The sequence below is a fragment of the Neoarius graeffei genome, chromosome 25 (genome assembly GCF_027579695.1).
Source record: "Neoarius graeffei isolate fNeoGra1 chromosome 25, fNeoGra1.pri, whole genome shotgun sequence".
NCBI classification, from domain to species: Eukaryota; Metazoa; Chordata; class Actinopteri; order Siluriformes; family Ariidae; genus Neoarius; species Neoarius graeffei.
Genome location: NC_083593.1, coordinates 3,623,000 through 3,636,358, shown reverse-complemented (window position 1 = coordinate 3,636,358; position 13,359 = coordinate 3,623,000). Strand labels below are relative to the sequence as shown.

General features: G+C 40.5%; 1 protein-coding gene across 2 annotated transcripts; it reads left to right on the top strand.

Moving 5' to 3' along the window:
• Positions 1 to 348: 348 nt before the first annotated feature.
• Positions 349 to 12,786, top strand: LOC132873557 (protein mono-ADP-ribosyltransferase PARP14-like). Of its 2 annotated transcripts, none has more exons than XM_060909246.1 (19): positions 349 to 659; positions 1,069 to 1,187; positions 1,576 to 1,618; positions 2,258 to 2,428; positions 4,255 to 4,323; positions 4,423 to 4,635; positions 4,727 to 4,954; positions 5,156 to 7,602; positions 7,734 to 7,979; positions 8,106 to 8,327; positions 8,410 to 8,524; positions 8,684 to 8,833; positions 9,625 to 9,687; positions 9,793 to 9,975; positions 10,096 to 10,302; positions 10,437 to 11,063; positions 11,242 to 11,387; positions 11,487 to 11,661; positions 11,848 to 12,786. In XM_060909246.1, exons 1-19 carry the CDS (start codon positions 485 to 487, stop codon positions 12,120 to 12,122), a joined length of 5,874 nt encoding a protein of 1,957 aa, XP_060765229.1. In that variant the 5' UTR covers positions 349 to 484; the 3' UTR covers positions 12,123 to 12,786. The 2 variants fall into 2 exon arrangements, with proteins under 2 accessions (XP_060765229.1, XP_060765228.1); XM_060909245.1 differs by having other exon boundaries at positions 8,681 to 8,833.
• The last annotated feature ends 573 nt before the right edge of the window (positions 12,787 to 13,359 follow it).

Sequence of the window (13,359 nt, the reverse complement as noted above, 5' to 3'; positions counted from 1 at the left end):
TTTTTGGCACCATCTGCTGGTTGCTTCTCTTCATTGCAGCAGTTTCAGGTAACAAACAGAATGAGGGCGTGGTTACGGGTTTGTTTATTTGAGAGTTGAAAATAATGATAATGCAGAGAATAATAGATGGGATTCGGATGAGATTTCTATATTTTAATATAGGCATTTTAAGGCAAGAGTTTCTTAGTGCTTTAAAAAAAATTTAAAGGCACTGATGATCTCAAAATAGCTGTTTGAATGTCCTGGGCAAAAAACTTTTGACTTAAATTTAGTTTAAAAAGTTTACTGTAAGTCGGTATTATTATAATTATTAACTCATTACGACGTTTTTTTTGACTGTCTCTTGACACTCCCTTTCATTTTCTGAAAAACAAAATCCAACTGTGAGAAACGAAAGCGAAAGTGTGCGTTGACGCTGAAACAGAGTTTCCTGTTTATTCCTGCACTTCACTCGCACTCAGTGTTGGACTTCAGGAGGGTGAACATGGAGGATTATCCTTATCCACTACTCGTGGAGGGAGATTGGTCATCTATAAACGCTAAAACACTCCAAAGCAAAGTTCACATTTATTTCCAGAGCAGAAAGAAATCCCAGGGAGGAGATTGCGTCATCCGCTGGTCCGAGACGAGCTGTACAGTCTTCTTCAAATCACAAGAAAGTGAGTTAAACTCCTCTAACTAACACAAACAGGCTTAATAAGAACCTGTTCACACATTCACATACAGTGTGTGGAACTAAATGTGGATCTCGAGTTTGAGTTACATTTTTATACTTGAGTGATTAAACAGCAAACACTGGAGTGTTGACACTTAGTGGTAAAGTGTAATATAGTGTTAAATGAACACCTCTGCAGAGTGGAATAAACAACAAGAAACATGTCTGTATCACAAAAACATGTAAAGGAAAGAAAAAAGTGAGCTGATTCCAGATCTCATGGTGTCATTTCAACACCTGGATTTTTCCTGTCTGGAGTTCAAACACAGTGGGAATGGAGGAATCCAGCTGGAAACATAAACACTTATCAATAATATGAATTTCCTTGTTGATTGTTTGTGTTTATGTCTCAGTCCGGGATCAGGTTCTCAGTCAAGCTGAGCACACAGTACCCATTGAAAAACAGGTGCTGAAGCTAAAAGTGTCCAAACCAGATTCAGAGAGTCACAGCAAAGAAAAATCACAAGAATCTGTAAGTGGATGCTTCGGTTTCATCGGTATTTAAGTTATATAGGTGTCTTTTTCTTTAAAAATTTTCCCTTAAAATATTTAGCCTTTGATTACTACAACAACAAATTTTTATATAGAAAATTAACCCACCAAAGGAATTAATTTTATTATTATTTTTTTAACTGAGTGTGCCAGTTTCTTTGGAATAGTCTAGTTTCTATTTTACTGTCTGCTGTGTATGCTGAATCACTGTAAGAGTAAAAATAGACCCGTTTCCTTCAGGCAGGAGGGTGTGGAGTGACAGGAGCACTCAGAAAGTAGAGTTTGGACTTCTAAACCTGTTTACAGTAACATAGTAAAATAGACTTGGACCTTATCTGGGTTAGTAAATGTGCTCATGGTTTTTATAGGCTAAAACAGGAAGTGATGTGTCAGCTGGAGCTCTTCAACCAGGTGAGGAAATGTTTGCACTTCAATTTGATTCTTGTGCAAATAAATCTATCTATCTATCTATCTATCTATCTATCTATCTATCTATCTATCTATCTATCTATCTATCTATCTAATCTATCTATCTATCTATCTATCTATCTATTGGATAGGAATAACTCAATCCTTTCCAGAGCTCACTTACTGTTGATGACCATTTTATATTACATATGTATATGTAATATATGTATGACATAAAAACATTGGGGCGGCACGGTGGTGTAGTGGTGAGCGCTGTTGCCTCACAGCAAGAAGGTCCTGGGTTCGAGCCCCGTGGCCGGCGAGGGCCTTTCTGTGCGGAGTTTGCATGTTCTCCCCGTGTCCACGTGGGTTTCCTCCGGGTGCTCCAGTTTCCCCCACAGTCCAAAGACATGCAGGTTAGGTTAACTGGTGACTCTAAATTGACCGTAGGTGTGAATGGTTGTCTGTGTCTATGTGTCAGCCCTGTGATGACCTGGCGACTTGTCCAGGGTGTACCCCGCCTTTCGCCCGTAGTCAGCTGGGATAGGCTCCAGCTTGCCTGCAACCCTGTAGAAGGATAAAGCGGCTAGAGATAATGAGATGAGATGAGATAAAAACATTGATGATTTTATTATTGATCAGTTCCAGCTGTGAGGACAGCCTGCAGTGTGCTGGTGGAGAATGTACCTGATGATGTCATCACCAACAAGCAATTACTGGAGCTGTACTTTGACAAATGGGGTGGACCTGTAGAGGACATTAGCACAAATCCAGAGGAGCAAACCATTATTGTTAAATTCCGCTCACAAGATGGTATGAAACAAGTTTTTTTTTTCCCAGAGATATTCAATCACTCCATAAGTGCTGCTCTAGTGGAGTATAATAGGATTGTGTTTGATGCTTAAGCCATTTGAAGTAAATCTGAGAAAAATAAGGAAGGAAATATGATTGTGCCGTGCTGTTGTCAGAAAATAATCAAGAGTAGAGTGGTGTAAGGAAGCAGAATTACTGCTGCCACCTCAAAATTGATTATTTTCCTAGAACAGCATGCTTTGGAGTGTTTTACTCATCTTATACCACAATTTGCAAACAGTCATGAAAATGTAAAAAATACATTTTAACCCCTTCCAACTTGTGAACAATAACTCAGTTAAGAGAGAATGTTATGAGAATGTGCAGTAACTATTATAGCTCTGAAGAAGGTTAAACTAGAACATTTGAAAAAATAATTTTATTTTGGGTTTTCTGACATCAACACAGGGTCAAAAATATACATACAGTAGACCATATAATTGGTAAAATGTCCATTAACAAGGTTAACTTTCACCAGATGCTTTTGGTCTCCATCAATAAGTTTCTGTCCAAATTCTGGTAGGATATTTGTCCTCTCTTCTTGGCAGAATTAGTCGATTTAGATTAAATTTGCTGGTTTCCTGGAACAGACCTGACTTTTAAACACAGTCCACATATTTTCAATCGAGTTGAGGTCAGGACTTGTTTTAAGCTTAATGATGTTCTGCTTTTTCCTCCACAACCAGCACTGATGTGTGTTTAGGGTCACTGTCTTGTTGGAAAACCCACTTGTGTCCAAGTTTCAACTTTCTAGTTGATGGTTTGAGTTTATGCTGAAAAATTCTGGTGTAGTTCTCCTTCTTCATGATTCCATCCACTTTGTGCAATGCACCAGTTCCAATGGCAGCAGAACAACCCCAGAGCATGATATTACCACTACCATGCTTAACACTTAGTACAGTGTTCTTGAGCTTGAATGCCTCAGCTTTACTCCTCCAAACATACCTCTGGTCATTGTGGCAAAACACCTTAATATTTGTCTCATCTGAACATAACTTTCCTCCAGAAGGCTTTTTCCTTTGTCCATGTGGAGCTTTTTTCTTGGACAGCAGCGTCTCAGTCTAAGGTGATTGTAAAAACTGCCTGCCTGTACACAGTGACACTGGATACACTGTACACAGTAGCTTCCAGTTCATGGCAGGCCTGTGCCTTGGTGGTTCCTGTGTTGTTCCTGACCATCAGAACCAATTTCCTCTCAACTGAAGGGACAGTTTGGTTGTTCTTCCAGCAAAGTGGCTTCACCGCCCAGTAACTTGTACTTACATACAGTCATTTGAACTGATGATCTTGGAACATGCAGTTGTTTAGAAATGGCTCCAAGAGATGTTCCTGAGTGTGTAAGTCTATGACCCTCTTTCTCAGATCAGCACCTTGGACTTTCCAACTGTACTGTGTGTTGGCCAAACAAACACTTTTTTCAGACAGGCACAGAGAAGCTACCAGTCGTGGTCAATCATCATCGCCAACAGAAAGCTATGATGACTTGGCCTTGGCAAGTTAAAAGGCATTTTGAAGCTTTTAGCACCATTGAATTAATAATCTAAGTGGGTGTATGTATATTTTTGACACTTTGAGGCATATGTAAATTCTTGTGCACCAAAATTTTTTCCTGAATAATTCTTCGATTAAAGATGTATATTGTACAATCAGTCTGCCCCAGAAAAAGAAAACTTCAAAGAAATAATTGAAAGCCCAATAATGACAGTTTGGTGCTGTTATCTGGATTGAGTGCTTTGATTCTAGTGCTGTATCATGTGCATTTACATGGATTTACCTCAACATTTTAGCTGCAAAGAGAATTTTGGAGAAGACGGATCACAGATTATCCAGTCAACCAGTCATCATGTGCCCATACTGTAAGTCCTCTGTCTTTCACAGAAGAATAGATTAATTGTGTCTATTAATTGTGTGTCATGAAATATCGTAAACATTGTTTCTGGTACTTTGGCCTCCAGTTGGTCATAATGCGAATCAGACTGAAGCCAGTGAGGGTTTGGAAGATACTCCACGGTCCAGTGCTGTGGTCCTGGAGAATGTGCCAGAAAATTTGAACCAAGAATACCTCATGCTTCTGGTGGACAGTATCATCAGTCATTCTGAAGATGAATATTCCTTAGAGTTAATTCCAGAATCAAACACTGTTGTTGTGACCTTTAATGACCCGAGAGGTATGTCCTTAACTTGACGTGAATTAATGCCATCTTTTAGGACATAAAAAACGACCACACAGAACTTAAGGATATGTTTTTCTTTGTACAGCTGTACAGATGTTTCTTACAGAATGTAGGAATAAAAGGAAGTTCCAGGAACATGGTCTCAAGGCCCGGCATCTGGAGAAAAGTAGAACTGTTAAGGTGGAAAACCTGCCTGAGCAGTGCCCTGAAGAATTTCTAGAACTTTACTTTGAAAAGCATGTAGGTGCAGTGGAAAGGATCAAGGCAGTAGCAGATGAGAAAGCCGCTATTGTCACCTTTCATGATCAACAGGGTAAATCACTTGCCTTTTAATTGTATACATTTATTTGTGGAATTATAACAATGAACATTTTGACCTCCACTCACCAGCCACTTTATTAGGAATGACTGTACACCAACACATGCATACACAGCTAATCAAGTGGCAGCAGTGCAATGCAACAAATCATGCAGATCCAGGTTGGCATTAATCTCTTTCATCTTTCTTTTTTAGCTGTCCAGAAAGTCCTGGGAACAGAGCACTTTATTCGCAAGACCCCAGTTGATATATATCCATATTACACCTCTTTGGGTTCCGCCTTGTACGGCAAAGACAGACCAACATGGACACTGCCCAAACCATTTACATATAAGATCCATCCTGCCATCAGAGAATTCCTTCAAAAGAGGGGACAACTCTCCTCCATCTCTGATCAGATGAGCTCACACTTCTGCCAAGTGAACATGGACAAAGATGAAGTCATGTTCAGTCCTCTTCCTACCCTGCTGAGACAAAAGGGTATAACCAAAAAGCACATTGACAGCTGGAAGCAAGACACCATAGATGCTTTGAAAAACATTCTCTCCAACTTTGGTGTTTTTGAGTATACAGTGAACCCTTCAGTACTGACTGCAAGAGAAAAAGACATTCGGTCAGTTGTAAAAGATAAAGCTGTCCTCAAAGTGGATTTGTCAACAGGAAGCCTGACTCTGGCAGGAATGGCAAAAGATATTAACGTGTTAAAACCGATATTGGAGAATGATTTAAAGAAAGCATCAAGTCAGATGGAAAGGGACATGAACAAGACCTCTGAGACCATTAACATGTCGTCTGCCAAATACCTTTTACTTCAGCAGGAGGGACTGCAACACAGTGCTTCAGCCAAATATCCAGAGCTGGAACTGACATACAAAAAAGACACCAATCAGTTAAGGTTTTCTGGGCTTCTTCTGGAAATTATGGACATCAAGAATTTGATCCTTGAGAAACAACTGAGTATGAAAGAAAAGGCCCTGAAAATGGACCCTTTATTAGTGGAGTTCTTGCGATCAGTGGACTCTGAGGAATTGTCAAAAGATCTGTTCACATCCAAGGGAATTAGTGCAGTCTACACATTTGAAAATGGGAACATCATTTTGACTGCGAGTACAGCCAAAGCACTGACTGATGCTGAAAAGAGGCTTGAAATGATGCTGACATTGCAGAACCTTTCTGTAGAAGACCTAGGTGTTCTTGGAAGGCCAGATTGGCAAGATCTCACAAACCAGCTATATGAGACATACAATTCATCCAGGAAGAAAACGGTGCTCATAAAATCCTCAAACAACAGGGACACAATTGTAGTCTATGGCTTTCAGGACCCGGTTAGAGAGGTCACAAAGAGCCTGGAGCAATTTATCGATACACATTCAATGACAGATGAGATAATTCGTGCCAGGTCATATGCCATGGTGAAATACATCAGAGAGAGGATGCCTCATGTTTGGCAGAAGTTCCTAAAGGGTGATGAATTGAACATAAACTATGACCCAAAAAGGCCTTTGATTCGAGTGTCTGGGGAGCGTATTCATGTCCAGCCAGTGCTGAAGTCTTTTCAGAATATAATAAGAAATCTTCACACTGACAAGTTGACAATTAGAAAGGCAGGAGCCAAAAAGTTTTTCCAGGAGCAGAGTGGCATGTTCTCAATGATGATGAAGGAACAAAGATTTGTGTTTGTGCTTGAGGATGCTTCTATGGAGGAAGAGGATGAGGAAAGGTACAATGAGGAGAGGTATGGTGAAGGTAGAGTGGAAGATTTTGGACAGCTTTCCTGTGAGGTGCAGACTCCTGGTGGGATTGTCATCAAAGTCCTGAAGGCTGATATCTGTCAATTTAAAGTAGATGCTGTGGTCAATGCTGCCAATGAGGACTTGAAGCACATTGGTGGTTTAGCATTAGCACTTCTGAATGCTGCAGGTCCATCTTTACAACAAATCAGTGATCAATATGTAGCTGCACATGGGAAACTGCAACCTGGGAATGCTGTTACCACAAAGGCAGGTCACCTGCCATGCAGATATGTAGTGCATGCTGTAGGTCCCCGCTATTACAATACAGACAGGTCTACCTCTGTGAAGAAACTGAGACAGGCAGTGAGGGAAAGTCTGAACCAAGCAGTATTGCACAGATGCTCTTCCATTGCAGTCCCTGCCATCAGCTCAGGAATATTCGGCTTTCCTCTTGACCTCTGCACTGAGACAATTGCTCAGGAACTACATGCATACATTGAAGACCAAAATCGACAAGCTGGCATAAACATGCTTAAAGAGATCTACTTGGTGGACAATAATCCCAAAACTGTCAAAGCCATGGCTCAGGCTGTTAAAAAGGAGTTTGCACAATTCAGCCCCAGAATGCAAATGGGCCGTGGCCGTGGGCATCATGGTCAAAATTATCATGGTCATGGTAACCAAAGTCATGGATATCATGGGCAAGGTGCTGGTAGACGTCAAGGCTTTGGGGAATGGGAGAATGATGCACAAGTGTACAGGGCAAAAGATTCTGAGGATTATAAGATTCAAACCCATAGAACCCAATTTGAGGACGTTGACAGGTCAGTGTCAGGGTTTCTTGAAACTCAGTCCACAAAAGAAGGACTAAAAATCATACTAAGGAAGGGGAATATCCAGGATGCACGTGTGAGTATCATTCTCAGCTGAAAGAAAACATATTAATCTTATTATTTCTTTTCCTTAAAAATTCAAGGCAAGCTATGAGTCTGTCTTCCAGAAACGGATTTCAACATTTATCTTTCGTTTTTAATTTACAGTCAGATGTAATTGTCAATACCATCTCAGAAGACCTGGATCTCAGTAAAGGTGCAGTCTCCAGAGCACTACTCAACACTGCTGGTCCTCAACTCCAGGCTGAAATTCGTTCTACTATGAGAGAAGTTGGCACTTCTAGGCTGAATCCTGGAGACCTAGTGCCCACGAACGGCTATAACTTACATTGTCAAAAGGTCTTCCAGACTGTTTGTCCATTTTGGAATGGAGGGACTAGATCAGAAGATGAGGTGACTCCAGACTTTGTAGATATTTAGCACTTTCTACATATCCATATTATTATAGTTTCATTGTTGTATACACAATAGCATCATGTTGGATGAAATAACTGATTTTATTATTATTTTTTCTAATAGATTCTCAAAGGACTCATTCAAAATTGCTTGAAAATAGCCGAAAACAAGAAAATGACTTCGATTACTTTCCCAGCCATTGGCTCTGGGAACAGTGGCTTTCCCAAAGATCTTGTCGCCAGAATTTTTCTCAGTGAGATTCATGCTTTTAGTGCCAAAGTTTCTCCTCAGTCCCTGAATGAGGTGACTGTGATTGTGCATCCATCAGATACTGAGACTGTCCAGGTACTGGAGAATGTTGGTCACCTTTTCATGATTTGGCTGCTCCATGTGTGGTTTTATAATAATTACATTTTTGTCATGTTAGAGTTTTGTAAAGCGCTTCAGAGGTGAATGGAAGGGTGCTGTCATGAAAGGAGCACATACTGTTCAGCAATCACCAGCTAAAAAAACACCTCCTGTTCGATCACCACAGTCTGCTGGTGAGCGTCTGTCCTGCTGCTCTTCATCACGTTTAATTATCAGGCTTACTATGGGATTTTTATTCTACATTACAGAGTCATCAGTGATTACGTATTTTTATGAATTAAATAAAAAAATACTAGTCCTAAATGATTGTTTGAACAACTATGTTTCAGCAGGTTTCTTTGGAACGGTTTCTACTCCTAGTCTTGGAGTGCACAAAATGCAGATAGGGCATCTGATGCTGGAGGTGTCATCAGGTGACATCACCAGAGAAAGCTGTGATGCAATCATTAATTCCTCCAATCAAGCATTCTCTCTGAAATCAGGTAAACTCATATCGTGAACTTATACAAGTATATTGTAATTTGATTAAAAAAAACAACAACTACAAGATATTGTAACTCCATACCTTCACATCCCAAAGTTTGCAGTGGTGGATTTAGATATGGGCAACATGGGCAGCCGCTCAGGGTGGCACAGGGTGCTGGCACAAAAAAAGTTTGTGATTGACACGATTTGATTCACTCATTTGCACATCCTGTTAATGATATCATGTCACCGTGTGGTTCAGTTCACCTGTTGGAGTGATTCTCAGGTGTGAGCTCAGCAGCCAAGCTACTTCCTGGGTGGCATGGTGGTATAATGGTTAACACTGTCGACTCACAACAAGAAGGTTCTGGGTTTGAGCCCAGCGGTCGACCGGGGCCTTTCTGTGTGCTCCGGTTTCACCCATAGTCCAAAGACATGCAGTTAGGTTCAGCCATGGTCTGAAGGCCTGAAGTGCCCGTGAGCACGTGTGATAAGTAAACGCTTCTTGTTCCTTTTCTCCTAATCAGAAGTACAAGATGGGGAGATGGGGGGGTTCGATTGGAAGGTGGAGTTGGTGGTGGGGGTGGGGCATGACTGAAGGGTGGGTTCACCCAGAGCGCCATGCAAAGTTTGTTTGTATTAAACCACAACAACATTTTTTATCCATTTAAAGTTACTTGTAACATATATGAAACAAGTTATTGTTTGTTATTGCTTTGATTATAGCAGCTCTAAGAGATTAATTAATCAATTCTTAATGTGTTGGAAGTTGGTGGGTAACTTGATGATTTAATCTGTATTCTTCCAGGAGTTTCCAAGGCCATTTTAGATGCTGCTGGGGTAGAAGTAGAAAGGGAATGTGCACAGATTGGTGAGAAAACCTTTTTCTTTTCCATAATGCATTATATTTTCTGGGCTAAATTTACATCATAATTTCTCAGGAGCCTGGTTGATATTGTACTTTTTTTTTTTAAAGTTGCGTCACAATCTCAGCAGTCAGAGATGATCATGACCTCAGGAGGCCAACTTCCATGCAGAAACATTATTCACGTTCTGGGTCGAAACAATCCTGCAGATATCAAGCATGTTGTTTACTCTGTATTAAAGCACTGTGAGGAAAAAAGGTTCTCCTCTGTTGCTTTTCCAGCACTCGGCACAGGTAGAACCTGACACCATCATCATTTCTAATCTTGGTTTCTTTCTGTAAGAAATGTGATGAGGTTCTCTTAGTGCATATTTCTGAGTCATTGTTTCTCTTCCTTGATGTCTAAATGATTAGGTCAAGGTGGAGCCCCTCCTTCTGCTGTTGCAGATGCCATGATTGATGCCGTGATTGACTTTGTGAAGAAGAAAAAAGGGACGAATTTGCAAAATGTAAAGTTTTTGATATTCCAGACAACCATGTTGTCTGATTTCCATGAGAGCATGTTGAAGAGGCAGCAAAAAAGTGTGGAGGAGGAGGGTGGAATTATGGGCTGGTTGAAAGGTATGTGGATGAATCCAGTGTATCATAAAACTAAAATCGATACAAATCTAAAATCTATGCCTGCAAAGCTGACTTACTTCTTTTGCTCTACTTTTACCAAACCAAACATGGATTGTGTTTTGGGGAAATATTAGATACATTCGGGAACATGAGCAAATTTTTCAGTGGTGGCAAAGCAGAAGCATCTGCAAATGAAGATTTCGTGCTGGTGGGTGAGGAGTTCGAGCCTGTCGTGTTTCAGCTGTGCGGAGAGACCGAGGAGGACCTGAACGAGGCCAGAAAGCTGATCACCAGCTTCATTGTGAAGGAGCACATGAGCTCAAAAATTCAGGACTCAGCCATCAACTATTTCAGTCAGGAGGAGGCTGAAGTTCTGAGCAAACTCCAGAGGGAGCTCACGGTCAGCATCAAGCTCTCAAAGAGCGGCCCTGAGCCGGTGCTCACCATGGAAGGCCTGACACGAGACGTAGCACAGGCTGAAAGCCAAATCCGTGACATGATCCGTAAAGTGGAGAAGAATCTGATGCGCCACCGTGAGGCCTTTATGCTGAGCAGCCAAGTCGAGTGGCAGTATCAGGACCGCAGTAATAATTTTGTGCCTTTTGATATTTTGACTAACTATGACCTGGAGCAAGCTTTTAAATTACAACAGCCTCGTGTAATGATCAAGATCAATAATGATCCATATGAGGCCCATTTACCCTCTGGGACTGCTAAGGGGAATAATGGACAGATTGAATTGAAGAGGACCGATCCGAGACGTAAGACATGATTCCTAAAATTGTCATAATGTAGAGATTTATGAACCAAATAACTAGATATAGTAATTTCAGTTTGTATATTACTGTATGCTAATTTCTTTTAAAGGAAATGTTTAATTTTTCACTTGATCTTATTTTTAAATTGATTGCTGATTTAATGCTAATTATTTTCTTTTAGAGCAAACTACTGTGTCTCTGCCCAGTCACTGGGAGGACATGAAGGGGAAGTTAGTTTTGCATGTCAAACTTCAACAAGGCAGTCAGGAATATGCACATGTGGAGAAGAAGTTCAGGAAAACAGGACTGGCATCAAATATCCTCCAAGTAAGTCATTTTCCAGAAGAATAACTCCGTAAATTAGACATTTGTTATGAATGGTTTTAGTACATGCATATCAACCTGCTAATTATGCAATGTCCTCAGATTGAAAGAGTTCAGAATGAGACTCTTTGGAAGAACTACATGAACCAGAAGGCATACCTGGATAAAAAGAACAACCACACAAACAACGAAAAGCTGCTTTTCCATGGCACTGGCTCTGACAATATTGATAAAATCAACGAGCGAGGTTTCAATCGCAGCTATGCTGGGATGCATGGTAGGGTCGCCAGGAACTAGAATTGACCAACATGAAAATAAGTTTTAAACTCATTAAGTAAACGCAGTAGAATAGCATTGAAGAGAATTTAATTTATTTCCATTGCATCTTTCATTTCCAATCAAGTTTTCAGGTTCTTTATCCAAATATATGCTTTTGAAATATCTTCTTTTGACTTGTCTTTAGGGGCCGTGTATGGAAACGGTGTGTATTTTGCTGTTGACCCAAGCTACTCTGCCCAAGGTTATGCCAAGCCTGATCTGCAAGGCCACAAACGCATGTATTTGGCTCGAGTGTTGGTTGGTGATTTCACAACAGGGAAAGCTGGTCTTCTTGCACCTCCAGCCAAAAACTCCACCGGCACAGAGCAGTACGACAGTGTCACTGATTCTAGACAATCCATGTTTGTGATCTTTCATGATATTCATGCTTATCCTGAATACCTAATCACTTTCCAGTAAGGGCTATGTTTACACCGACATGAGTTTTGTATGATCTATGCTTTTCCTGCAGTTTATCACTGTTGGGTTTTAAAATGGAAAACCCAAAAGAGAAAATATATCAAATACTTCAAGTGTATGATTTGAAAAAAATACACTTGATTTTTCCTTAATATCTTTTTTTTTTGTATAGAACACTTCCGTCATATCATATGATCACATATTTACAATTTCTTTCATTATTAATGAAGTAACTTCCACAAAATGTACATATAATTAGAAGGACACTCAGTAGAGTTCATACCTCCGCCAAGCCACATATTATTGACCTCAAAATCAACCTAGGATAATACTAAAGCTGTTCACCAAATTTCATGCAAATCTATTCACCACTTTTTGAGTTATATTGGGAACAAGTAAAAAAATCCTGGATCCATATACACATCCGGATTTGCATCAAAATCTAATCAATTGTTCCTTGGCCCATGGATCATTTTCCCTCAAAATTTCATTAAAATCTGTTTAATACTTTGAGTTATGTTGTAAACAATCAAAAAAATGGAGGTGAAAACATAATGTCCTCCAGCAAATTTGGCAGAGGTAACTTACAGATCATGTACACTGGTAATTTATTCCATCAGAACCTATGGATTGCTGAGATAATAAAGGATTTCTGCTGCTTTCATGTTCATTTTGCTGTTTCATTACACTTCACAAATACAGTATAAATAGATGGTTCAGTAAGGCAGCAGATCGACGCAGACAGTAAGATGTTAAGGTTCTTTCATTGAGTGGTCATGTTGACGAGTCATTTTAGAAATTGTTTGTTCAAAGATGCTGTGACTATTGAGGTCAGTCTGTTTAACAGAGTACATCCAGACCCATTGTGACACCAACATTCATTCTCTCTCTCTCTCTCTCTCGATATATATCCATCCATCCATGATCTGTAGCCACTTATCCTGTTCTACAGGGTCGCAGGCAAGCTGGAGCCTATCCCAGCTGACTATGGGTGAGAGGCGTGGTACACTCAGGGCTGACACAGAGACAAACAAATATTCACACTCACATTCACACCTACGGTCAATTTAGAGTCACCAGTTAACCTAACCTGCATGTCTTTGGACTGTGGGGGAATCCGGAGCACCCGGAGGAAACCCATGCAGACACGGGGAGAACATGCAAACTCCACACAAGAAGGCCCCCGTCAGCCACTGGGCTCGAACCCAGGACCTTCTTATTGTGAGGCGACAATGCT

Bases quoted from the DNA above. Each gene is read 5' to 3' on its own strand.
- LOC132873557 (XM_060909245.1), top strand. From the start codon at position 485: ATGGAGGATTATCCTTATCCACTACTCGTGGAGGGAGATTGGTCATCT. The intron at 8,834-9,624 runs GTAAACTCATAT...GTATTCTTCCAG, and splicing joins AGCATTCTCTCTGAAATCAG to GAGTTTCCAAGGCCATTTTA. The intron at 11,064-11,241 runs GTAAGACATGAT...ATTTTCTTTTAG, and splicing joins GAAGAGGACCGATCCGAGAC to AGCAAACTACTGTGTCTCTG.